This window comes from Caretta caretta, chromosome 1 (genome assembly GCF_965140235.1).
Source record: "Caretta caretta isolate rCarCar2 chromosome 1, rCarCar1.hap1, whole genome shotgun sequence".
In the NCBI taxonomy this organism is placed as follows: domain Eukaryota; kingdom Metazoa; phylum Chordata; order Testudines; family Cheloniidae; genus Caretta; species Caretta caretta.
In genome coordinates, this window is record NC_134206.1 from 348,924,498 (window position 1) to 348,950,465 (window position 25,968).

Below are 25,968 nucleotides of genomic sequence, written 5' to 3' on the forward strand. Positions count from 1 at the left end.
AGAGACTAACCAATTTATTTGAGCATAAGCTTTCGTGAGCTACAGCTACTCCTTTTCTTTTTGTATTGAAAGAGTTGGGTTTGGGGTTTTTTCCCTGCACCCTAAACAGGCAGCGCCTGAAACTAGCCTAGATGCTGTTCCTGGTGAACATCAGATCCTCAGATTGCAATGCCGCTTAACAGCATTAAGAGCCACTTGACAGGTTGTTCTGCACAGTTCATAGTGAAAAGAAAAGGAGTACTTATGGCACCTTAGAGACTAACCAATTTATTTGAGCATAAGTTTTCGTGAGCTACAGCTCACTTCATCGGATGCTGTAGCTCACGAAAGCTTATGCTCAAATAAATTTGTTAGTCTCTAAGGTGCCACAAGTCCTCCTTTTCTTTTTGCGAATACAGACTAACACGGCTGTTATTCTGAAACAGTTCATAGTGAGATAGCTTATGGAAGTGTAAGAGTTGGCATTGTGTGCATTCAGTTCCATGGCGTCTAGCACGTGGGTAACCATCTATGATTTGTTTTATTATTTAGGTAGTGGCTCCAATCCTTTCCAGCATTTGGAGAAGAGTGCTGTCCTTCAAGAGGTATGAACAGAAAGTTTATTATGTAAGTTGCTATAGCTTTGGGCTGGATGCTCTAGTGACCTAAGCAACAGATTTGAAATACCTGGACTTTGTGCAGCCAGTGGTTAAAACTGATGCACGGTCAATTAATCCTTCCAGGGTAGATACAATAAATTGAGTGCACATGCAGTTTACTATGTGGGGATCTTTCAGGAAGACAGAGGACCTGTTTAATTTGCATGGACACTAAAGATCCAATGGCCCTTACTGAAGAGGCTTTTTTTCTGTGTCCCTATTGTCATGCCATGCAGCATGCTTTTCAGTAGTTCTTCGCCTGGCTACATCTGTGCGCCTGAGAGGTGGCTAGCTGTATGTCACTGCAGTTATATGTATAAGATCTGTGAAGTGTTTGGGGCTCTTTTTGGATGCAAAGAGCTATAAATGTGAAAATAGATTTGTTAATTTCACTTTCAGGTTCCCTTGCACTAGTACAATGCTTCTGAGTTTGGTTGCAGATGCTGGAAAGGAAACTTTTAAAATCTAAACTAAACTGGCATACAGAAAACACAAAAACTTCCAGTATTGCCCAAGCTTTACCACTGATTGGCTATATGATTAGAACCTAGGAACCTGAGATCCAGTCCCTGGTTCAAATCACTTCAAAGCCATCTGTCTAAAACTGAGTCCATTTTTCAGCTAAGTGCTTTTACTAATTGGCATTCATGTTAAGGTGCAGTATACAGTAAGACTGTTTGGGTGAAATGAGTTATCCTGATCCCATGGGGTGAGTGGGTAAATTGTTACCTATGAGTTATGCAATAATGCAATTTTTCTGCTGTGTCTGCAGGCTCGTATCTTTAATGAGACTCCCATAAATCCACGAAGATGTCTGCATATACTTACCAGGATCCTTTACTTACTGAACCAGGTAAGTGGATCTTCCTAACCCAAACACACACCTAGGATTAGTCTTTTCTGATAAAAAGTTTAGCATGAAAGAATTACTGTACTTCAAGGATAGCAAAACAACTTGTACTTTATGCTGTCAGTCTAGAGAGCAGCTTATTAAGGGTAACAGAAATTGAACCCTATTATATAATGTTATGATCTTAGTTTTGATTTTCAGCTTTCCTTGGTGGAGATGAGACACAGCTCACTGAAGCTTTTAAGACTTTTTATGATAGACTTCTGGGAGCTGCGTCCCATTTATTCCTGTTCTCAGTGATGCCGTATTAGCCAGAACCAGCCTTCTCTATATTGTAGAAATAGCCATGTTTAAACAAGAGTTTGAATGGTAAAATGGTTGGGTAATGACTGTCACATGGTTCTTTCTTTGCCTATGTAGAGAACAGGACTCCATGTTGAGGAACTATGTTTAGCTTAGATACCTAAATGTCTGTGAGTACATGAAATATGGCCTGACGGGGCAATATTTAATACTCAGGTGTGACCAGCAGGGATTACAAGGTCCAACACATTCTGCTGTATCTGAATCAGCACAGGTTTTGTGTTGGGGAAATCCTAGGAGACTCTTCTTCTCAGTTGACGAAAACTTAAAACAAAAACCATAACCCCTGCTGCTGTAAAGGCAGCAGAGGGAGCACAGGTTAATTAACAAACCCTGTTCCTGTTACTTTGCTGGTATCATGGATGATGCTCCTGTTGAAACAAGCTACGTAAAAAGTGTAATTAGATTGTCGTGTGCTCTATAAGAAACACAAGGTGAAGAAGGGAGTGTTTCTAAAAAAGATTTTAAAAAAGAAAAAGGTTTAGAGGCAGAGGATGGAGTCCAAGGATCTAAGTGGGCATTATAGACGAGAGAGAACTAAAAAGAGAAAGCTACTGGACTTTTGATTGGCCTCTAACGTCTGCTGCTTGCATGTTATCCTTAGGGTGAACATTTCGGAACTACTGAAGCCACAGAAGCCTTCTTTGCAATGACCAGATTATTTCAGTCTAATGACGTAAGTCTCTGTATTTAAGGAAAAATGTTTCACGTGCTGCATTGTACTCTCAGTGGGATCTTTGTGAACCCTCTGATAGTAGCAGAAATTGTGAAGTGTTCATATATGGTCCCATTGCTCTGCTATAAGTAGCTTAGATAGAGGAATGTGCTCAATTTGAAAGCACCATATGGGCCTTAGTTTCTTGCCTCTCAAAATTAAGAAAGTGTTGTTTACAGACTAGAGCTCCAGCATTCCTTAGAAAGGCGTTTGACTCAACCTGCTAGAAGTAAAGGGATTAGAATGTTCTCAAAGCAATGGGTTAAGTCTTTGGCTAAGGTGTATGTAGTATCCATTTAATATGTGATATGTTCTTCTTCGAGTGTTTCCTCATGACCATTCCAACATAGGCGTGTGCTCACCCCGAGCACTGCCACAGGAAAATTTTTCCCTCAGTAGTATATGTCAGTTCAGCTCTGGTGCCCCTGGAGTCGCGTGCTCGTAGCGCCGGTATAAAGGGTCCTGCTGACTTGCCACCCCCTTAGTTCCTTCTTTCAGCCCATGACGGTTGCTGGAACTGTGTTTCGTTCTTGCTTCTGCAAGTACTCCCCAGTGGAATATCTCTACTCTTGGTGTATATAGTTTGTTGTAGTTTAGCAGTAAGTTTCAGTTATTAGTTAGTTAACCCCGCTAAGTGGGGTTAACCACCCCTGAGCACTGGGGCATGCCTTGGTCTCTGGGCTTCAAGCCTTGTGATTCTTGTCATAAGCCTATACTTGTGAGTGACCCCCATTCCAGCTGCCTTAAGTGCCTAGGGGAAGCTTATGTGCGGGAGCAGTGTAAGATTTATAGGGAATTTAAGCCTTGCACCAAGAAGGATAGGGACACTAGACTTCGCTCTGTCCTCCTGGAGACAGTGCTCCAACCTCCAGCACACTCGGACTTGGCACCAACTACCTCAGCCTAGGTGAGGAGCACCCTGGGTTCACTTCGAGACACCTGGTGTCATTCCTCATCTCTGGTTCCGAGGAGAGACACTCCGACTTCATCTAAGTAACCCCAGCACTGTCAAGCATTTCCAGGGCCCAAGAAAGATGCACCAGCAAGAGACACTAGGCGCTCTTCAACATCGCCAGTGCCTCAGTGTCAGGCCGATCACCAACACTGAGATCGGTGCCACAGAGGGATACTGTCAGGGTACGACCCAGGTCGGGCCACCCTGTGGCATTGGCATGGCATCCCATGCCATGCCATTGATTCCAGTCCTGGAACGGGAGCTGTTGAGTCCGGCACGGATAGACTCGCCATTGCGAGAGAGGCACCAGAGCCCCATGATCCTACCGGTGTGGTTGACAGTGCAGGCCTTCATGGCAGCAAGGGACTTACTGGTGCTACTGGTACAGTCGTCCCCAGCCATACGGGAACTGTTGAGGGCAGCACCGACAGGGCAGACCTCTGCAGGCTCGAGGCCAAGGATAGTTTTGAAGGGAAAGCCAGCCATGATGGCTCAGTCCCTGTCCCCTTCCTCCTGGCACCGTTCACCGGCACCGGTCAGCACTGCTACAGCCTGGTCTTTGGAGGGATCAGTGATGGACTCGGACATGGAGTCTTACGTCTTGTGAAGGAGCTGGCACTGCCAGTCTAGATACTATCTGGCTGTGGTCCCGAGTCAAGGGGTCCCACTGGTGGCATGGTCACCGGGGCAGTGGCAGTTCCCCATGCAGTGGTCTTTCTGGAACCCCTTGGCATTCCCAGTGCAACTGGGGTCCCATTCTAGGAGGTCACGTTCAGTGGCTTTCGAGCCCGGACAACCTCCAGCACCAGAACATGATCCAGGCTCCGTTACCAAGACCAGTGCCATGTATCATGAAATGGTACCACAGGATCTGGATGGTGCCGAGGGCAAAGAGTAGAGCCGGTCCAAGCATCCTCCTCTTCCCCCAATGAGGCTGTCACGTGAACTGATATTCTGTCCCTGCAGGAGGATTATAAGGCACATGAAGAGCTTCTAAGGAGGGTAGCTCAAAATCTGGGGATCCAGGTGGAGGAAATTAGGGAATCCTCCCACTCTCTTGTGGACATAGTGGCGGCAACGGGCCCTACAAGAGATCCGCTGCCCCTGAACGATGGAGCCCATCAAGGTTATGTGGCAGACCCCGGTGTCCCTGCAGCCGATGGCAAAAAGGACTGAGAGGAAATATTTTTTCCCGGCAAAAGGGTTCAAGTTCCTGTACATGCACCCACCACTGGGTTCGTTGGTGGTATTGGCTGCCAATGAGCAGGAAAGGCAGGGCCAACAGGAACCAACACTGAAGGCCAAGGATGCCAAAAAGTTAGACCTTTTGGGAGGAAGGTCTATTTGACAGGGGGTCTCTAGCTTAGGATTACCAGCCAGCAGGCACTCCTGAGCAGGTACCATTTCAACTCCTGGGACTCTGAGGAAAAGTTTAAGGAGTTGCCACCTCAGGAAGCAAGAGTTTGCGACTCTCATAAAGGAAGGCATGGCTGCGGCAAAGGCGTCCCTGCAGGCATCCCTGGGTGCAGCGGACTCAGCAGCCCACTCCAAGGCTTCGGCGGTCACAGTGCGCATTCGTGGCACAGGTTCCTATCCAGGACATCTGTAGAGCAACAACGTTGTCTTCAGTCCACACTTTTGCATCTCACTGTGCCATCACTCAGCAGGCCAGAGATGACACTGGATTTGGCAGAGCAGTGCTACAATCTGCTTGTCAATGAACTCCAAACCCACCTCCTATACATGCTTGGGAGTCAGCTGCGGTGGCATGGACATGAGCAAGCACTCAAAAGAAAAAAATGATTACTAACCTTCCATAACTGTAGTTCTTTGAGATATGTTGCTCATGTCCATTCCAAAACCCACCCTCCTACCCCTTTGTCGGAGTTAGTCAGCAAGAAGGAACTGAGGAGGTGGCGGGTTGGCAGGGCCCTTTATGCTGGCGCTTGAGAGCACGACTCAAGGGGGCAACAGAGCCAACACAACAGATACCACTGAGGGAAAAACTTTCCAGTGGCGGTGCTCAGGGCAAGCACACACCTACATTGGAATGGACATGAACAACACGTGTCGAAGAACAATGGTTATGGAAGGTTAGTAACCAAATTTTATCTGAGGAAGCATGGGAAAATTGTATCGTCTCAGAGGGTGGACTGAGTCTGATGGGTCTCTTTCATCCCTGCTAGAATTCTAACTTATTGGTTTTTTTAGTGTATTAATCATTGGGAACGTTTTATAAGCAACCTTATAAGAACATAAGAATGGCCAAACTGGGTCACACCAATGGTCCATCTACCCCAGTATCCCGTCTTCTGATGGCCAGCGTCAGGTGCTTCAGAGTGCTTCTGCCCGGACGCAAAATATCACAAATGTCAGATTTTTGTGACCTTTCTTAAATCCAGATTCTGCAATACCAATTTCTCTTGTACCACGAGCCTATTAGGCTTCATCAGTTGCCTTCAAATAGTTAAATTTAGAGTGTAAATCATTGATATTTTGTGCATATTTCTTCCATTTGAAAATTGGAAATGGGGAGACTTGCTGAAAAGTTTCTAATTTAATTATAATACACAGTACGAGCGACTATCTCAGTACTGAACAGTCTTAAAATGTGATTTCTGTCATGGGTAACCAGTGAAACCTATTGCTTAGCCAGTGAAATCTCTTGCGGTTCTCTATGATCTGCACAAAGTCCCATTTAAAGTAATATTGCATTGATTTAACTTAATGATAATGAAGGGTCAAAACTTGCTCTGTTAAAACTCTAGCTACTGTAGATTAAAATAACCAAAAAAATTTAACCTTGAAAAATGAATAACCACTTTAGCAAGTTTCACAAAAATTTTATGCTGGTATCAGAAGTATACAGGCTAAACTAACAGGAGTCTAGCCTAGTTTGCCTCACCCGTGTGGACAGGCATATTGTACAAGCCAAGTTATTCTATGGATTTGGGCAATAACATGAAACATGGCGGGAACCCTGTGTAGCTTCCAAGTTTCTAGTCTCTGTATAAGCAGTTTTCTATGAAAGTTGCTACAGTGGTTAGTATTATTTTTAAGATCATATAATTGGAGGGAGGAGTATTTGTCTATAGTAACTAGAGTTAAATATTGTTTCTGAGTAGGCAAGTCTTAATGCTTTTTGTGATTAAACTCCCACAGCAAACCTTAAGAAGAATGTGCTACCTTACTATCAAAGAGATGGCCAACATTTCTGAGGATGTCATCATTGTCACCAGCAGGTATGAGAAAAATCCAGCTACAGGTTTCTAAAGCAAATAATTAAATGTTACTGTATTGTTACTTCAGCTGCAGCATTTTTCACAAGGTTGGCTCCCTGATCTGTATAAAGTGGACAGCCAGGGAAACTAAATATGTTCTGTGAAATCAGGTACATCATCAGATCTACAAAGTGAGCTATTAAATTCTTTAAGCTGTGGTTGTAAACAGAAGAGAGACTAAAGCATAAAATGATTATTTCATGCTAAGCATATCTTCTCCCTGTCATAACTGCTTAATGTTTCTGACAAAAACAAGCTTGTACCTTCCTGTTCACCCTGCAGAGACAATGCAGCTGTGGGAGATTGAACTGAGTTATAGTCTGACTGACTTCATCAACAGAACTGTCAGGTTCTGGCCACAGAATCTTTGTCACTGTATGTAACTAATGTAAGAGCCAGACTCCAGACAGATTTTCAGATCCTAGATAGAATGGGTAGCTTGGCAGTTGGAAAGAAGTAATATTTTTGACTAGTAAACCTAACAAATTAGCCATTAAACATGTTGTTTTTAGTGTCAACATCCATGGAACTAGAGGAAACAGGAATACAGGAGGACAGCCAATCTTGTCCAAAAAAATCAAGTCCTAGACTTATGGCAGTGGAATCTTTTTAGTTTATGTTCTGTATTATGGATTTGTGTACTTCCGCTCTGTAGCGCCAAATGTTAATAATTTTCAAATGACTCTCAGGTGCTGTCTAGCCAACAGTGGGTCTTAGCAGTTGCATGGTAATAACTTGAATGATGGCTTATAAAAATAACAAGCTGTGTTTTTTTAGAAGGGATGTGGTACCGTAATATAAATATTTAATAATATAATAACAATGATATTAACAGTCTGTTTTAATTATTCTAGTTTGACCAAAGACATGACTGGGAAGGAAGATGTATACCGAGGCCCGGCCATTAGAGCTCTCTGCAGAATCACTGATGTAAGTACAGAACAATCCTATGAGTGAGGGAGAGAATCGGTTTGGGTGGGTTTGGAGAAGAGGAACATCTCTTTTGCAGAATGCCCTGTGGGAGTAATGAGCAGCCACCTTGGGCAGAACTCTTTTTAAAGAATCGGGTTTAGATCTAGTTTTACCACTCCAACAGATGTGCCAAAACGTCTCTCTAACTCCACAGAGAAGCATCTTGGCTAGCAGACTGAACATGGGATTAGGAGACAAGAATTTTGGAGTTTTAATTCCAGCTCCAACACTGCCTTGCTCTGTAGCTTTGGTTAACTTAACTTCCAGGGAGGAAGCACAGTCTGCTTGGCTACCTCACAGAGGTGCGTGTTGTAAGGATTGACTGTAATGTCATTAAAGCAGTCTGAAGGTGCCATCTTCAAGGTGCATGTTTTGTTCCTTTGTTGTATTTGTAAATATATGCAAATACTATGTATATTTTTGTGTCTCTTTGAAATTACATTGGTTAGTGCATTGGCCACCTCCTGCTTGTAGAAATGAACATCACGTGTTGCTTTTCTTTCCTTTCATAGGGTACAATGTTGCAGGCCATTGAGAGGTACATGAAGCAGGCCATTGTGGATAAAGTCCCCAGTGTATCGAGTTCTGCTCTAGTGTCTTCCTTAGTAAGTGCAGAAATAGCATTACATTAATCTGGTTTATTTAGTTGTGACAGGTGAAGGGTTGTGTGTTCTATGTATTGCTCTGCCCTGCCTCCTATTCCCCTTCTCTTTGCCCCGTCCTGTCTTCTCCTACTTAGGGGTTTCTGCCTTTCACTTCCCATGCCCCAAGCAAGCTTCTTCCTTAGCACTAACTACTTCTATTCCATATCTTAATAGCTTGTTTCGTGTTTGGGTTTAATTTAGAGCATTTGCTCCTCTGGGCAGGAACCTGGTCTCCCTGCATGTTTGCAAGTGCTGCGCCCACCTGTGTCTCTGTATAAATAAGAAATGTTTATCAATTCTGTTATTATTTAAGTACCAACAAGCATGCTTGGTTCTGTACAACCACTGATGGTCTCTGTCCTGATAACCCTACAGTCTAAGACGAACATAGAGAGGACAAGATGCACTGGGAGCCCTGGAGGAAGGAATTAGCTTTATATTTGTATTGTAATCTCCCTCCCTCCTCCTCCTTAAGCAGTGTTGGGTGGGAGAAGGTGCTTGGCATGGTGCCAGGGGGAAATGACGGTGAGGGCCTGACTCGCTGTATTGTAGTTTGTATTTAACATGTTTATTATGGTAGTGCCTAAGGGTCACCAAAGCATAGGCCCCATTGTGTTAGGCACTGTATCAACACAGAGTGGGAGATGGTCCCTGCCCCAAAGAGCATACAGGCTGAATAGACAGACTCAGTGTGAGGAAAGTGGTAGAACACACCAGCAGAGTGAACAATGTGATGGCTGCAAATGTCAGGTTAGTTCCGCAATTTTTTGGTATGTGATTTTACTTAGGAGGGGATCAAGTAAATGGAAAGAAAGCAGAAGGGAAGGTGTATGAGGTGGGCAGGGCAGGGGAGAAGAGGGGCAGCTGTTGAATGAAGCTGAGGTGAAGACACTGGCTGTTTGCACCAACCTTCTTCCTCCCTCACAATCAGCGGAGGGCAAAGAAAGGCCAATTAAAACTCTATAGTTCTCTGAATGTGCAGAGGTCCAAAGGTCCCTGCTTTCGCTGGTTCTGCCCCTACCAGCTAGTGTCTCTGGCTGGTTCTTCTCAGCAACCCACATGGGTGGGAGGGGAGGTATCACTTGGGTCCTAGTGCCCCAGAGTTTGGAGGGTCTCACTGCACAGTTTCGTGTGCTGGGGGGAAGTGGTGGCCCCAGCTGGGTCCCATTGTACTCCATTAGCCCAGGGCAGCAGTCCCTGGGATTGGGAGATGCACATAAGGAAGGCATGGGGAGGAGGACATGTAGGGCAATAAGGCTGGCGTCATCATTAGAGCAAAGGGGAAGAGGAGGAGCATGGTACACAAGGCCCAATAGGTAGGCAGGAGTAGAGCTCTGCAGGGTCTTGAAAGTTGGAACAGAAAGTTGCATTTGTGGCCAGTATTAGAGCTTTCTATGAGGCTAAAGGGGTAGGGTGATAGACAGTTTTAGTGCTTTCTCCTCTCTTGTTCCAACATTAATAAAAGCTCCCAACTCTTAGTTGCTTTTATGTACAGGTGTCAGCATTTAACAGAATGCAAAATACAAATTAGTTATTGCAGGGGATCTTATCTCTTTGTCTCAATGGCTTGGAGCAGAGTCCTAGATAGATAAATCATGCTTTATGCTAGTAATTTTTCTTAAAACTTCCCAGTAAATTATCATTATAAAAAAGGTGCTTGTAAAAGTCCGTTTGGTTGATTAGTTTATAACATTCTTTGTTTCTGCTCCTAGCACATGATGAAGATAAGTTATGATGTCGTCAAACGGTGGATCAACGAAGCCCAAGAAGCTGCTTCTAGTGACAACATCATGGTGCAGGTGTGTTTCAGAGCATAGGGTTGATGTATCATGAAGTGCGATAAACATGCCATACCGTGCTTGTGGTTTTCTGTAATTTTTTTAATAAGTCCATGGAGTCTGTATTTCAGAGCTTAATTTAGCTGATAGAACAATGCTTAAATAATGGGAAGCACTACCCTTAGACCCTGATCCTGCCATGTGATGTGGTGGGCAGATGTCCATTAACTTATGTGGGAGAGGGTGGGTGAAGGGGTCATACAACACATTACAGGATCAGGACCCTATTCATTTGTTCATTCAGTGTCACTAATCACTGTAAGTAGCAGAAAATGTTAAGTTATTGAAGTAATTATTGCAATTAGTAAAATTCATGACACCAGTCAATGGGATTACACTTAGAAAATTGCCTCTAACTTGCCATTCACACTAATGGAGAATTTTTAAAAACACATGGACTTTCAGCAAAAGTAGGCATCCTTTTCATTTTTAGGAAATTGTGAAAAATGAGTATAAAAAAACTATATGCAGTTTCTCCACAATTACAATGTTAGCTTCTTAATTATATGTGCAGTTTGGTATAGCCGTCTACCTTTTCCCCACTAATTTTCTCTGGTGGTTGGGATCCTATTTTGCTGAATTCGTGACCCGTCCAGATAGAAGGAGTTTTGTTTTGAATTTGAAATCTCTTCAGGGATTAATCTCAATGAATCAAGACAAAAAACAAGAGATGTAGGGATTTTTTGGTAAGAAAACTTCGTTAGGATGACTGGAATGACCTTAAGTCTGGCCTTTTTAAAAGATCTGTTTGTGTGTTTGTATAGGGACAGTTTTTAAATAAGTCTCTCGGGGAGCGAGGAAATGTAAAAATAATTATTGAAGGTTTAGGGCATAATTGAGCTGACAACAGTTGGTATTTAGATCCTTACCTAAACACACAAACCTACAACTATGGATTTTTGACTTTCCAAATTCAGCTATTTATTAAACCTTGATATAAATTAGGGTTGTCGATTAATTGCAGTTAACTCACGCGATTTAACTAAAAAAATTAATCGCGATTAATCACCTTTTTTAATTGCACTGTTAAACAATAGAATACCAATTGAAATTTATTAAATATTTTGGATGTTTTTCCTACATTTTCATATATATATTCGCTGTTGTAATTGAAATCAGTGTGTATTATTTTTATTACAAATATTTGCCCTGTAAAATGATAAACAAAAGAAATAGTATTTTTTAATTCACCTCATACAAGTACTGTAGTGCAGTCTTTTTGTCGTGTAAGTGCAACTTACAAATGTAGATTTTTTTGTTGTTACATAATTGTACTAAAAAAAAACTATGTAAAACTTAAGAGCCTAAAAGTCCACTCAGTCCTACTTGTTCAGCCAGTCGTTAAGACAGATCCAATTTGTTTACATTACAGGAGATAACGCTGCCCTCTTCTTATTTACAGTGTCACCAGAAAGTGAGAACAGGCATTTGCATGGTACTTTTGTAGCTGGCATTGCAAGTTATTTACATGCCAGATATGCTAAACATTCGTATGCCCCTTCATTCTTTGGCCAGCATTCCAGAGGACATGCTTCCATGCTGATGACGCTTGTTAAAAAAACAATGTGTTAATTAAATTTGTGACTGAACTTCTTGGGAGAGAATTGTATGTCACCTACTCTGTTTTACCCACATTCTGCCATATATTACTTGTTATAACAGTCTCGGATGATGACCCAGCACATGTTGTTCATTTTAAGAACACTTTCACGGCAGATTTCACAAAACACAAAGAAGGTACCAATGTGAGATTTCTAAAGATAGCTACAGCGCTTGACCCAAGGTTTAAGACTCTGAAGTACCTTCCAAAATCTGAGAGGGACGAGGTGTGGAATATGCTTTCAGAAGAGCAACACTCTGATGTGAAAACTACAGAATCCGGAGCACCAAAAAAGAAAATCAACCTTCTGCAGGTGGCATCTGACTCTGATGATGAAAATGAACATGCGTTAGTCCATGCTGCTTTCGATCGTTATTGAGCAGAATCTGTCATCAGCATGGACGCATGTCCCCTGGAATAGTGGTTGAAGCACGAAGGGACATATAAATCTTTAGCGCATCTGGCACATAAATATCTTGTAACCCGTCTACAACAGTGCCATGAGAACACCTGTTCTCACTTTCAGATGACCTTGTAAACAAGAAGCGGGCAGCATTATCTCCTTTATTGTAAACAAACTCGTTTGTCTGAGCAATTGGGTGAACAAGAAGTAGGACTGAGTGGACTTGCAAGCTCTAAAATTTTACATTGTTTTATTTTTGAATGCATTTTTTTTGTATATAATTCTACATTTATAAGTTCAACTTTCATGCTAAAGAGATTGCACTACAGTACTTGTATTAGGTGAATTGAAAAATACTATTTATTTTGTTTTTTTAGAGTGTAAATATTTGTAATCAAAAATAAATATAATGTGAGAACTGTACACTTTGTATTCTGCGTTGTAATTGAAATCAATATATTTGAAAATGTAGAAAACATCCAAAAATATTTAAATAAATGGTATTCTATTATTGTTTAACATTGCGATTAATTTTTTTAATCCCTTGACAGCCCTAATATAAATTAATCTACTCAGGAGAAAAAGCTTGGGCAGTAATTAGAAGGCAAAATAAAGCAATCCCACTTTGGGATCACTCTATAAAATGGGGATAATACTTCGCTGCCTCAAGGGCGTTTGCTGAGTTATTTGATGTTTATAAAGCTGTTGGGAGCCCCTCAGATGGAAGGTGCATTGGAAATGCACGTATCGTTTCTATGCAGCCTGGTTTTGTAAATGGGTACATTTGATGTTCCAGTGGCAAGCCCCATCAGGGTGGTGGACGGGTTGGTTTTATAGATCTTTCCCTCTCTAATATCTGGTTCTGACATCCTTACCCTTAAGGACCATGCGGGAACAGCTGGAACTGTAGTTCTAATCATTTGTGAGTAACTTGTTTTCATATAAATATGACAAGGTACTTTTAGGAAACAGGTGGTCTGGTTACTTGTGGCACTCAGAAAACGTGGCAATATCAAATCCTTCCTAAGGGAACATGTACTATAAGGTGGGTAGAAAGTTGGCTAGATTGTCGGGCTCAACGGGTAGTGAGCAATGGCTCCATGTCTAGTTGGCAGCCGGTGTCAAGTGGAGTGCCCCAGGGGTCGGTCCTGGGGCCGGTTTTGTTCAATATCTTCATAAATGATCTGGAGGATGGTGTGGATTGCACTCTCAGCAAATTTGCGGATGATACTAAACTAGGAGGAGTGGTAGATACGCTGGAGGGCAGGGATAGGATACAGAGGGACCTAGACAAATTGGAGGATTGGGCCAAAAGAACTCTGATGAGGTTCAATAAGGATAAGTGCAGGGTCCTGCACTTAGGACGGAAGAACCCAATGCACAGCTACAGACTAGGGACTGAATGGCTAGGCAGCAGTTCTGCGGAAAAGGACCTAGGGGTGACAGTGAACGAGAAGCTGGATATGAGTCAGCAGTGTGCCCTTGTTGCCAAGAAGGCCAATGACATTTATGGGATGTATAAGTAGGGGCATAGCGAGCAGATCGAGGGACGTGATCGTTCCCCTCTATTCGACATTGGTGAGGCCTCATCTGGAGTACTGTGTCCAGTTTTGGGTCCCACACTACCAGAAGGATGTGGATAAATTGGAGAGAGTCCAGCGAAGGGCAACAAAAATGATTAGGGGTCTGGAACACATGACTTACGAGGAGAGGCTGAGGGAACTGGGATTGTTTAGTCTGCAGAAGAGAAGAATGAGGGGGGATTTGATAGCTGCTTTCAACTACCTGAGAGGTGGTTCCAGAGAGGATGGTTCTAGACTATTCTCAGCGGTAGAAGAGGACAGGACAAGGAGTAATGCTCTCAAGTTGCAGTGGGGGAGGTTTAGATTGGATATTAGGAAAAACTTTTTCACTAGGAGGGTGGTGAAACACTGGAATGCGTTACCTAGGGAGGTGGTAGAATCTCCTTCCTTAGAAGTTTTTAAGGTCAGGCTTGACAAAGCCCTGGCTGGGATGATTTAATTGGGGATTGGTCCTGCTTTGAGCAGGGGGTTGGACCAGATGACCTCCTGAGGTCCCTTCCAACCCTGGTATTCTATGATTCTATGTATTTAAGGTATTTAGTTTTGTTAGGGACTGTCCTTATGTGTCTTTTCCCTCTGATTTTGTAGTATCATGCATTGGGGCTGCTTTACCACCTCAGGAAGAATGATCGCCTTGCAGTTTCCAAGATGCTGAATAAATTCACCAAATCTGGACTGAAATCTCAATTTGCATACTGCATGCTGATCCGAATTGCTAGCCGGCTTCTGAAAGAGTCTGAAGAGGGGTAAGAGGAGAATCAACCATCTAAATATATGGTGGTGTATAAACACTAAGAATAGAGAAATGACTTGGGGTGATCCAACAGAGTGTAACTAGGAGCAAAGGGATAGATTAGACTGAATTTCAAAAAAGAGCTTCCTGACCGTGTGCTTTTTCATTGTGGCAGAGTCTCCCAAGGGAATTGGGGAGCCCCTGCTATTTGGGACACTTAAAACAAGACTGGACAGCAATAAAAAAATCCATTAATAATCTATCTGTACTGGCAGAGAGATGGACTGGTTGATCAGAGGTCTCTTTCCATCTTTGATTTCTCATCCTAGTAGAATAAAGGTTGTGCTGCTTAGGACTTTAAACTCTGGATTGTGGGTCCTTTATCAGTGAAACCTGTTGCTTACTGGGTGTAACATACAATAAATATCAAGATGTTTCTCTTCTAAATGTATCCCTTCTGACTTGTTGAATATGGAATGAGTGTCTGGACATATTTAGAGATTAATATACTCTCTAATAGAACCATACTATAGTGTGCTATTGGGTATCCAAGCATTAGTCTTGTATTACAAGTGGGGAAACATGGTAATGTGAATTGTTTGAGCTATGTTCTAGCAGAGTCAATACTGTAATTTATGACTTTAGCTTAAAAAAAAATCTGATTGCATGTCAGTCCCCAGATAAGAGATCCGTATAGTGTTGTAGCAGAACTTGTTAATAAATATTTCATCACGTTACTATGAAATAAAGAGTGCCTCTGTTTGAAATTGTATGCACTCCATTTCATTGGCAGGCACGAAAGTCCGTTGTTTGACTTCATTGAGAGCTGTCTGCGAAATAAACATGAGATGGTTATTTACGAAGCTGCCTCTGCAATCATCCATCTTCCAAACTGCACACCAAGGGAGCTGGCCCCTGCTGTGTCAGGTCAGTCAAGGAATGAACCCTTTGTGCCCTCTGCTGCTGGGATGTTCTGGAAATACTTTATTGCTGCACGATTTGTTGGCTAAGATATTTTAACAGTGAAGGAGATCAGGGTAGGTTTGGTTTGTCATACTGTAGGACTAAGGCTAGGCAAGGTGGCAGATCACACAACCAGGAAATTGAAGTGTAACATCTGCTATACTATACATTAAAATATTAACTACTAACAAGAATACATTTTCTCTCTCATATTTGCAACTGTAATTTTTCCTGACTCTCTCCTAAATTAGAAACAATTGGATGGGAAATGACTTGGACTTTGGGTGAAAGAGAAGGGTCAAGAGCCTGGTCACCAAAAAGGGACAGAATACTTTATCCTCTCCCTAACTAAGGGAAGTCAGGGTGTGGGGAGGGGACAGAGGAAGATTTTGAGGAGGGTGGATTGGTAGATATGAACTCCAGGTGGTAGAAAAGCTCATGTCTTTGAAATAAGCTGAAAACTGGGAGGTGAAATTTAAATTGGATTGGGAGACTAGGAAACTGTTGATGGATGGTGAATGTAACAGTATGAGGAGATAGTTAGCAATACATATTTGACTAGAACCTTTAAATGCCCCAACAGTAGAGCCAACCTATGTGTGCGGACTACTGGACATTCTTCTCTCTAGTTGCCCCTGCTTCTTCCAGGTGTATCTCTTTCTCAGCATCAGATGTGGGTGAAACTGACTGGAACTGTGCGATGCTTATGTGTTTCGCTCTGTGTACTGGAGTGTGGTCCAGTCTGCATCATTCAGAACCTGTTACCCCTTGTATGTCATCTGAAGTAGTTCTCTGCTGCACTCTTGAAGTGTATCCTGGTCACAAGGTTATTGGTCTTTTCTCCCAGGCATGTTAGTGTCTGGATTTGCAGCACTGGAAGCCAGTGACTGTTGAAACACTCTACTCTGTAAACTCCTACATCATAAGTCACTTCTCTAAATGCTTTATTTTCAGTGTTGCAGCTCTTCTGTAGTTCTCCCAAACCTGTCTTGAGATATGCAGCTGTAAGGACCCTTAACAAGGTGAGTTTCTGAGATCTCTTAAGCAAGTGTTAAGGTATAAATCTTAGTGTGCAAAGCAAAGCATTAAAGGAAACCAAACTTCTGTGCTGAAAGGTGTTTCCTAAGGAAGTAGGACTGTTACTCATGTAATTACTTTATGAGCAGTCTCTCCATGCTGACAGATCAGCCTTCCACTACAACAAAAAACTATCCGATAGTAGTCAGGCTAGTGATGCTCAGTTGTGGATCAAGGGACTCCTGACACCTTATAGTTGGATAACTTGTGATCTGCTATGGCTGTAAATCAGTGCTTTCTACCATAGGAAAGTAGGGATTCTGAAGTTTGGGGTACAAGGCATTAATCGCTAACTCTCGTGGTTTGGCTGCCTGTATTTAGTGTCTGAATTGGAAGTGTGTGGAGTGAGTAAAACAGTAATCTGACCTGATTTCAAGCTGGCAAACTGCAAAGGTTAGGAACACATAAGTAGAGCAACACCAGTGCTTACCACACCAACCAACCCTTCCAAGTGTCCTGCGCTGGTGTAGGGCATGTAACCATGTCTCCCTCTACTTCTGGCTCCGCTCATTATAACTACCTGCTATTTACAGCTAAAGGAGTTTTCTGCAGCTCAAGTGAGAGCCTGAGGCCTGTGTGTTTTGAAGATCAAGGGGTCTGGTGTGGTCCCTGCTGACAGCCATGGCCTATGTATATGTGGCCAGTTTGTTCTGCAAGCACTAGGCCCCGATAAATGAACAGAAAGCAAATGTTCTGATCCTTGCTCTAGTATATTATTGACAGATTTTTTTTCTTTCCAGGTGGCTATGAAGCACCCATCCGCAGTAACTGCCTGCAACCTGGACCTGGAAAACCTGATTACTGACTCAAACCGCAGCATCGCTACTCTGGCCATCACCACACTCCTGAAAACAGGGAGCGAGAGCAGTGTAGACAGGCTCATGAAACAGATCTCCTCCTTTGTGTCAGAAATATCAGATGAGTTTAAGGTGAGGCATGGGAGGCCTTTGACCTTTACTATTGCAGATTTTCCTCCTCCTGTTTTGTGAAGCTTTCCCAGTTGCAGAGAAGCCTTCAGTCATTTAGCCTTATACCATGAAGCCAGCTGGCGTTTCTTGAGATACAGTCTGTTAAAAGCAGAGGGCCACCTTTCTGCTTCTCTTCCTTTTCCCCAAAGAGCCTATGGTATAAAATCCTATGGGATAAGAAACACTCTCTCCGTCTGCTGTTGACTGAACTACAATGCACTCTAAGCACCATTGTAGCAAAGAACTGTCGATTGTAACGGTCTTGTGGGAGGAAGGATGGTTTTAAGTTTTGATAATGATCTTTATGTATATCCAGCACATCTGACCCAGGTGTACCCCAGCACACTTTAATGTCTGATAGTTCACACAGTCTCTAAACTATATCAAATTCCAGAAAAAACCTACTAAGGCTGGTCATTCGACAGGAAATACCAAAATGAAGGCTGCCTACACATTCTTACCTCTGCCCCCTGTGTACTTCTGATCAGTCTTTAATAGCATAATCACATCCTATTCCTCTGGACCCCAGAATGAGGCAGAGATCTGCAGGAGATGCTCCTCTTAAAATCATTGGTTAATTTGTCCCCCATGGGATATGGGAGGGGACACACTATAACGATACAGGAATTGCTTCACCCGTCACACACACCCAGTGAAATGTAGTTGCTGAGATGTGGCAACTGTCTACCTGTGCACAACAAACCTATGTAATCATTGTTCATTGTAAGACAGGAGAGGGGATGGATGTTAGATGTACTTGAAACTGCAGAGGGAATGTTTATAACACAACACAATTACCCAAACTGAAATTGGGCCAGGCTCTTAGAAAATCATTCCTGCCCTTTCCAAAAGCATTATAGGATCTCCCATTACTAAGTGGAGAGGCCTATGACTTCCAACTCAAAACCGCTCCTCCAGCATCATGCTAGCACATTGGCTCAGTACCGAGCTGGAGGTAAGAGTGCCACCTTCTGAATCACTAGCACCTAGCTTTTCCTGTCTGAATGCTGAGCTTATATCTGGCAAGATCGCAGCTTGAGGTGATGTGTCTGCAAGAAGCTTCTTACGTCTCATAGAGAATTTAATGCATGATACTAAAGTCCTGTGTCCTCTTCTGTCTTGCAGGTGGTGGTGGTGCAGGCCATCAGTGCTCTGTGCCAGAAATACCCACGGAAACACAGTGTAATGATGACCTTCCTCTCCAACATGCTCAGGGATGACGTAGGTTTAAAGCCTTTCTTATGTCGTTACTAGCATGTAGTTGTGGTGGTATAGGGGGAATCCTATGTTGCTAGTGTTTTCCTTTGGTGATTGTACAGCATCAGTGGGGCTTGATTGATATTTCTGAACAAGACCTTGCTTATTTCGGTTCCTGAGCTATCTGATATGTGACTTTGCCACATTTCAGATCAGCCGACATAATCGCTTGGTACATCAAAAATTGGCCTGGATAAACATTTATAAAATGTATTATCAAGAACAACCCTGCGCTGGCCTCAGGGAGCTGGGAAGGACCTATGAGGACACCCAGCCCATCTCCTCCTCTTCCTCCTCCTCCTCCGATTCTGTGTGTATATGAACACTTTTGTTTCCTTAATGGAGGGAAACTGTATTCATAGCATGAGGGCAAATGAGCACCTGTTATTGTACAATAAAGGGCTGCCTTTGCATTCTGAGCAGCACCTGCAGGATGAGCATCCTTTCCTTTTCTGTCCTAGGGTGGCTTTGAGTACAAGCGAGCCATTGTGGACTGTATAATCAGCATTATAGAGGAGAATCCTGAGAGTAAGGAATCAGGCTTGGCTCACCTCTGTGAGTTCATTGAAGATTGTGAACACACTGTTCTAGCCACAAAGATACTTCACCTGTTGGGCAAAGAAGGGCCAAGGACCCCATCCCCATCCAAATACATTCGCTTCATCTTCAACAGGGTAGTTCTGGAGAACGAAGCAGTGAGAGCTGGTAAGCTACGCAATTAAATACTTGATTGGCTTCATGTGTGCAAATTTGGAGTCTGGAACAAGGTGCTGGGGTGGGAGGGAATGGGTGCTCTAAAGGAAAAGTCCATAGCTGTCTCTCACTGTGCCTGCTCTTGGCTGTTTGCATTAACTCTTCTCATGTCATGTTAGCATGAATGCTAAATATTGCTACTCAAGGGGGTGTGATCATCATCTGCTATGAATAGCTGTTACCTTCTGACTCTTCCCTTGTGAGCATCAATGTCAAAAGTAAAGTAGCGACAATGAGTAAGGAGGAGAAATGTTACCCACTCTTTTAAGTTGATGCATGAATCTGTACAGATCAGACTTGGCATCATAAAAGCCACACTATTCAGGATTTGAAGTGCGTGTCTCTTGTTTCTGTGGAAAAGTGATTTTTCTTCTGAGAACTCTCCTCTTAAATCTGTTGCACTCCTTTCTCCCACAGAGAATCTTCAGACTGTTTTTAAAGGCAGTTGCCTTTCCCCCCTCCACCTTCAGATTAGAGTGGAATATACTCATACCCCTTAGATCACTCCACTCTGAGCCAGTAGAGGAGTTAGTATGTTAGGAAGGGGAATTAAAATTGAGCTTACATTTCTGTTGTGAAACAGATTGTATTGTATTGAATCCTATTCTACCGAGTGCCATTGTTTTAGCACTGAGGCCTGGGGCCAGATACGCAGCATCCGATGGGAGCCATAAAGACCTTGTCATGGGGTGCGCCACTCATTGATAGGGGCGTCGACCAGGAAGCGGTGCCGTCCTATCTGCAGTTGCATGCCGTCCTCTGCCTCTCTTTCTGGGTCTGCAGCCCCACTCTCACTCCAGGGGCGGCTGCTGCTGCTGCCTCTTCATGACTCAGCCCTCTGGCCAGGTCACGTCATGTGTTTTTCCTTTCCGGAATACCAAAGTCTTTCTCCAGCAATCCTGGGCAGTCTTCCCATTCACCACCTCTTAGTGCCACTCCCTCAGTGGCTGGCAGGGGAACCTGGGCCTGCCCTCTATGCTGGGTTCCAGCTCAGGGGCTCTCTCAGCAGCAGCCAAGGTCGACCCTAACCCATATCTTGCTGAGTTTCCCCTGAGCCTTTCCTACCTTTCTGGCTCTCCCCCTTCCCTGGGTTTGCCAACCCAAACTCCCTCCTCCCCAGGAGTGACTGTAGGCTACTCTCTATAGCCCCCAAAACACCTCCCTTCACTGTAGGAGTGACTGCAGACTACTCCCGTACAGCCCCTTTCTGCTTTCAGCTCCTGGGCTTTATACAGGTTCCTCCACTTCCAGTCCAGCTGAGCCTCCTGTCTAATTCCCTGCTCCCAGGTTGCTCCTCCAAGTGCAGCATGGGCAGTTAATTGGGGGTGGACACCCCAACACAGACCTGTTGTACAGAAACTTCAGCATCGTAGCCACAGATCTTTCTATCAGAAGGATCTTCAAAAGTGAAATTTAATAAAGAGCTAAATTCTCTTCTTTGCATATATAAAGCTCCCTCAAAACCAGAGTTGAAGTCAAATTAAGTTGGGTTTTTTTTTATTAGCTTGGACTGGCTGCTTTAGGGGATAGGTACTGGGATACAGAGCCTTTCATCTTGAAGTCATTGGTTCCAATCTGGTGTCCCAGGTCAGTAGCGAGGAAAGTGATTGCCACCTATGGAAAACGAGCTTGCTTCAGTGTACTTTCTAATGGGCACGTGTGTATTTGCACCCATGACGGCAAGTGCCAGAGCAGCCAAGGATTGGAACGTGCTATGGAGACTGAACTACCCTCATTGCTAGATAATTCTTCCAGAACTGGTTTGAGGCAAAGTAGTGTGGTGGGGTATGATGCCGAGGAAGATTGTATTGGTGCTTCCCATCCTGTCCCTCTTCTGTGACTGAAGGGCAGGCCCCAGGGTTGTTGGCCAGGTGCCTTTTAGTATTAAAGGATGTTTCTTCAAACCCTTGTGTGAGGGTCTACAATTGGTGAAGCACAGATTTTAAGAGAAACCTCCCTGATCGTAGCTTCAGGACAATCGCATACATGCTTGCTTTAAAAATCCTGTGTGCATGTTTTGGAATAGACTTCTGGCTACAGATTGAACACCTTTTCTATCCCTTTGTTTTCTCGTCTAGCTGCTGTGAGTGCGTTAGCGAAGTTTGGGGCCCAGAATGAGAGCCTTCTTCCAAGCATCCTGGTGCTTTTGCAGAGGTGAGCAGAGTAAATGCCAGTGTGTGTGCTTTGTTCTTTAATACACTAAACAGGGTCAAGCCAAGTCAGTACTTGACTAGAAGTGAACCAATATGCTGAACAGGAGATAGAGTTGGAAGGTGGCATTATTCCCTTTGAGTCAGTCCTGGTGTTGAACTTGTTCTTAAAACATGCCATTGTGGGTAATTCACCTAGGGGGTGACTTACAGATGTTTTTGCTTTCGTGCCCCATGAAGCAATAGGTACTAACTCACTTTACTGTTATGTTAAGTAACATGCCCAAGGCCAAATAATGACTGCTAGGACTGGAACTCAGATGTTCCAGGCTCCCAGTCCTGTGCAATGTCCAGTAAAACCATCCAGCCTCCTTAATATTCTCTGTACAGTCAGTTGTACCTGTCACCTACACTTACGTAGCACTGCTGTGTATTTTAAAACAATTAGCATGTTTCACTTCAGTGGTGGGCAGCAATTCAATGGGTAATGAAATGTGCTTTGAGGTCTTTTAGGGTGAAAGGTACCCTGTGTATATAGTAGTAATCTACCTAGAACTGAATTCCTAAAAGATGACTGGATAGCCATGTTGATGTATGTGTCCCCGTTCTGTGGTTCATGTATCTGACAATAAAACTTTTTAAAACCCTGTTGGGATTCCCTCCATGACCTCTTTCCATTCAGCTTCCCAAGAACTCGTTTGACTCCAGCCTTCATCTCTCAGATATCATTGTTTGGCATACAGCAGTGCTATGCTGAGTTGACCAAACTCAAATGCAGGGGGGATGGATGCAGGATACATCACCGCTCCAAAGTTATACAGAAACCATCTCCCTTTTTATACATATTTTTGGATTGGTTTTATTACTTTGCAGGAACCAATCCCAGTGCACCATGTGTTGTCCACGCATTGACCGTGGTTTGACTTCCTCTTTACCTCATCTCTACATGACTAACGTCCCTTGTTATCTATTTCATATTAAATAATTCCCTGCGTGTTCTCCCTCTTATCTTAGCTGGCTCAGACATTCAGTCAACTTAGCCTACTGACCTATTTATTTATCTTATTTAGCATAAACATTCTGTTTTCAACCTGATGAGTCATTTATGTCCCTAATTCTATCTTCCAAAAAATGAGGCCTCCCTCCATGTGTTAATTATTCATGTCAGGCCAGGCCGCAGCTACAAACCCCTGTCAGAATCAGTAGCCCCAAAATATGGGCTGCAGGAGTGTTCTTTATGTAACCTGACCCAGGTTTACAGGGTAGCAACCCAATTGTTGGTCTCCTCAGTTTCTTTGATATGTTGCACTTGAGTATGAACTCTTTAAGTGACTGCCGTATACATAATAGAGAAGACTCTTGTGTGCACAAGGAAGCCAAGTGAATTACTGTGCTAAACAGACTTGGATTTTAATATTTTAGAGATGGGGGATGGCACAGAGTATTTACATAGATCACAGCTATAATATTGTGTGAGGTTTTTTCCCCTGTAATCTGTAAATCCATCAGAGGGGTTAGGCTAGCATTGCAGTATCAAGTGCAGACTTTCGTCCATGGTGCTGGATTTTGAACCATTTTGACCCCAACGCGCTCATTCCCCAAACAGGTGTATGATGGACAGCGATGACGAAGTTCGTGACAGAGCAACATTCTACCTAAACGTGTTGCAGCAGAGGCAGATTGCACTGAACGCTGCCTATATCTTTAATGGTTGGTAATAGAAGTGAATGCAGCACGTTTCTTATTGTACGTTGTTGTTGTTTCATCTTCTGGGTTGATTCCATTACAAATAGCAGTCATTTCCAGTGCAACCCGGATAACTCCAGTCAGGATGTCTGGAATGAACAGAGCCAAACATATGTGGCATTAACACGTCTGAGTAAAGTATCTGAATACTACGTAATGTGTAGTTGCGGAGGGAGTATTGTCTAGTGGCTAGAGCATAGGCACTGGTAGTCAGGATTCCTGGGTTCTGTTTCCAGCATTGCTGTGCTGTGTGACTTTGGACAAGGCCCCTATCCCCCATTTTACAGCGAGTAAGGTGAAAAGGCAATCTTGGTGAGGGGGCTGGTGGTTGGCTGTAAAGTGTTTTGGGGTCCCTGGATGAAATGTTGTACATGCAAAGGATTTATTATTAAGACACAATGTATTTGCAGAACAGTTTGCCATTCCTAGGATGATGTATTCATGCTGCATGTCAACCCTGTCCGTCCTCAGGTGCCATCTATGTGCCAGTTTTCTGTCACTGCCTTGTTGAGAGCAGACTTTTTAAGCTCTTTAACATCTGAAGGCATTTGCAGTGCTCTGCTTACCATGAGGTAAAATGCTTTTTGCCCTCTTCTCTTAAACTAAACCTGGATTGTATTTATGCCAGGCTGTTCCATGCATCCAACTCACTGACACAAACCAACTGCAAGGATGTAGAGGAGTTTTAAGCCCTTTCTAACGTATTCCTTGTGTGGTTTCAGAAGAGAGGTAGTTGAGACACAGGCCTGATGATCAAATTCTGGGACTGTTCAACAGCTTCCAATTAAGTAGACAGCCCTAAATTCTTACCAGTGTAGTGAGCACTGTGTGTTCTGCTTCCTCCCCGCACCTTGTAGTTTCTAACGTGAAGCAGACACCCTTTGTATTAATCACCTGTATTTTGCAGGGTTGACCGTCTCCGTTCCTGGGATGGAGAAGGCCCTGCACCAGTACACACTGGAGCCTTCTGACAAGCCTTTTGACATGAAGACAGTTCCATTAGCTACTGCACCAATCTTTGAACAGAAAGCAGGTAATATTCAGGCTTCCTTTAAGTAGCACCTACTAGAGAAGGGGCTGGCTTCATAGACCAAGCATCAAGGTTATGATCCCAATACTTGGGGGACTTCTGAAGCTGCATGCTCCAATCACAGCGGGGTCAGCATAGCCATCACCCTTTGGAGATGGATACATTTAATACCACCTAGCTCCTGGTGTGTTTGGTCTGATGAGGTCCTGTTTGCGTCTCCTTGACACTGGAAAGCAGGGCATTTTCCATACGAACAAGTGGTTTGCCTGCCCCAGTGTCTTTGGCCCAGAGTCTTCTCTCCTACTCTAGTGTAGTGTTTGCTGCTGCCTTCTACCCCAGAGGCGCATGCGTATCCGAGCTGCTGTGTGTGTAATTTATGAACAACTTCTGGATCTTTAAAGGGTTGGAAGAGCTATGTAAACCAAAAATATTTAAAAGGGTTTTGCTAGTTTTCTGTTTCATGCTTAACACATTTCTGATCTCCCAGTGTTTTAGAAATAACTTTTATATAATTCTTTCATGCTAGCCATTAGATCTTGGAGGCTGGGGGAAATTAATGATTTGGAATCAGATTAATGATACAGTCTCCTGAGAACAGAGTAAATAGTAAGCTGGTGCCTTATGAGAAGTGGTAGCCTGTCTTGTGCAATGCTGTGTTCATACAACAAAGCTCAGCTGCTGAATTATGCACAGTAGCTGGAGTGGGCGTGGAGTCGGAGTCAGACCTGCATTCCAAATATGTTTGGTGAAGGCAACAGCGTTGAATTCCTGGCCAAAGGTGGGGTTCTGTTACCGTGATTCACTAATCTCTCTTCTCTTGGGAGGCCACAGATTGCGAGGAGAAGAGGTGATGCTTTGATTAGTGCGTGCAAAAAAGTGGATGAGAAACAACATGCAGTACAATGTGTGGAACACATGACTGCTTAGTGAATCTGTAGGGGAAGATTTAATGGGGCCTGAAATGAGTTTCTGAGGAACTTTACCACACAGTATCTTTGCTTCTCTTCCTGCAGAAATTGCACTAGTGGCCAGCAAGCCTGAGAAAGTTGCTCCGTCCCTCCACGACATATTCCAAGGTATGGGAAGAGGGGATCAATGGTGTCTCCAAAGCAGTGGTCCCCAAACTGTGGGGCATGCCCACCTGGGGGGTACGGAGGGATGGTTTGGGGGCACAGCAGGGCCCATGTCAGCCCTCATGAGGGAGGGGCGGGTGTGCCTGGAGGGAGCCCCCCAGCTCCACTCCAGCCCTGCCCCCTGTCGTAGCTGTGGCCCCAGCTGCAGCGCCGCTCCTGGCTGCAGCTCGGCCCCTGCTCTCTGCCCCTGGCTGTGGCTCCACTCTCAGCCTCCAGCCCGGCTGCAACTCCACTTCTGGCCCATGCGGGTGTGGACACATGCCATTACTGGGGGGAGGGGAGACGTGAGAGGAAACGTGTGGGCACCGGTGCTCTA

At 43.8% G+C, this 25,968-nt stretch overlaps 1 protein-coding gene across 2 annotated transcripts in view; it reads left to right on the top strand.

Moving 5' to 3' along the window:
- Window positions 1-25,968, top strand: part of COPG2 (coat protein complex I subunit gamma 2) — a 37,537-nt gene that overhangs the window by 4,010 nt on the left and 7,559 nt on the right. The window contains exons 2-19 of one of the 2 annotated variants that reach the window (XM_048836728.2): window positions 532-584; window positions 1,411-1,491; window positions 2,456-2,527; window positions 6,684-6,763; window positions 7,657-7,732; window positions 8,287-8,379; window positions 10,131-10,217; window positions 14,431-14,588; window positions 15,369-15,502; window positions 16,493-16,560; window positions 17,356-17,544; window positions 18,709-18,804; window positions 18,992-19,150; window positions 19,302-19,545; window positions 21,672-21,747; window positions 23,350-23,453; window positions 24,397-24,522; window positions 25,533-25,595. In XM_048836728.2, coding sequence (XP_048692685.1) covers window positions 532-584; window positions 1,411-1,491; window positions 2,456-2,527; window positions 6,684-6,763; window positions 7,657-7,732; window positions 8,287-8,379; window positions 10,131-10,217; window positions 14,431-14,588; window positions 15,369-15,502; window positions 16,493-16,560; window positions 17,356-17,544; window positions 18,709-18,804; window positions 18,992-19,150; window positions 19,302-19,545; window positions 21,672-21,747; window positions 23,350-23,453; window positions 24,397-24,522; window positions 25,533-25,595 — 1,959 coding nt within the window. The remainder of the gene's footprint in view (window positions 1-531; window positions 585-1,410; window positions 1,492-2,455; window positions 2,528-6,683; window positions 6,764-7,656; window positions 7,733-8,286; window positions 8,380-10,130; window positions 10,218-14,430; window positions 14,589-15,368; window positions 15,503-16,492; window positions 16,561-17,355; window positions 17,545-18,708; window positions 18,805-18,991; window positions 19,151-19,301; window positions 19,546-21,671; window positions 21,748-23,349; window positions 23,454-24,396; window positions 24,523-25,532; window positions 25,596-25,968) is intronic. The other variant, XM_048836729.2, reaches the window with a different exon arrangement.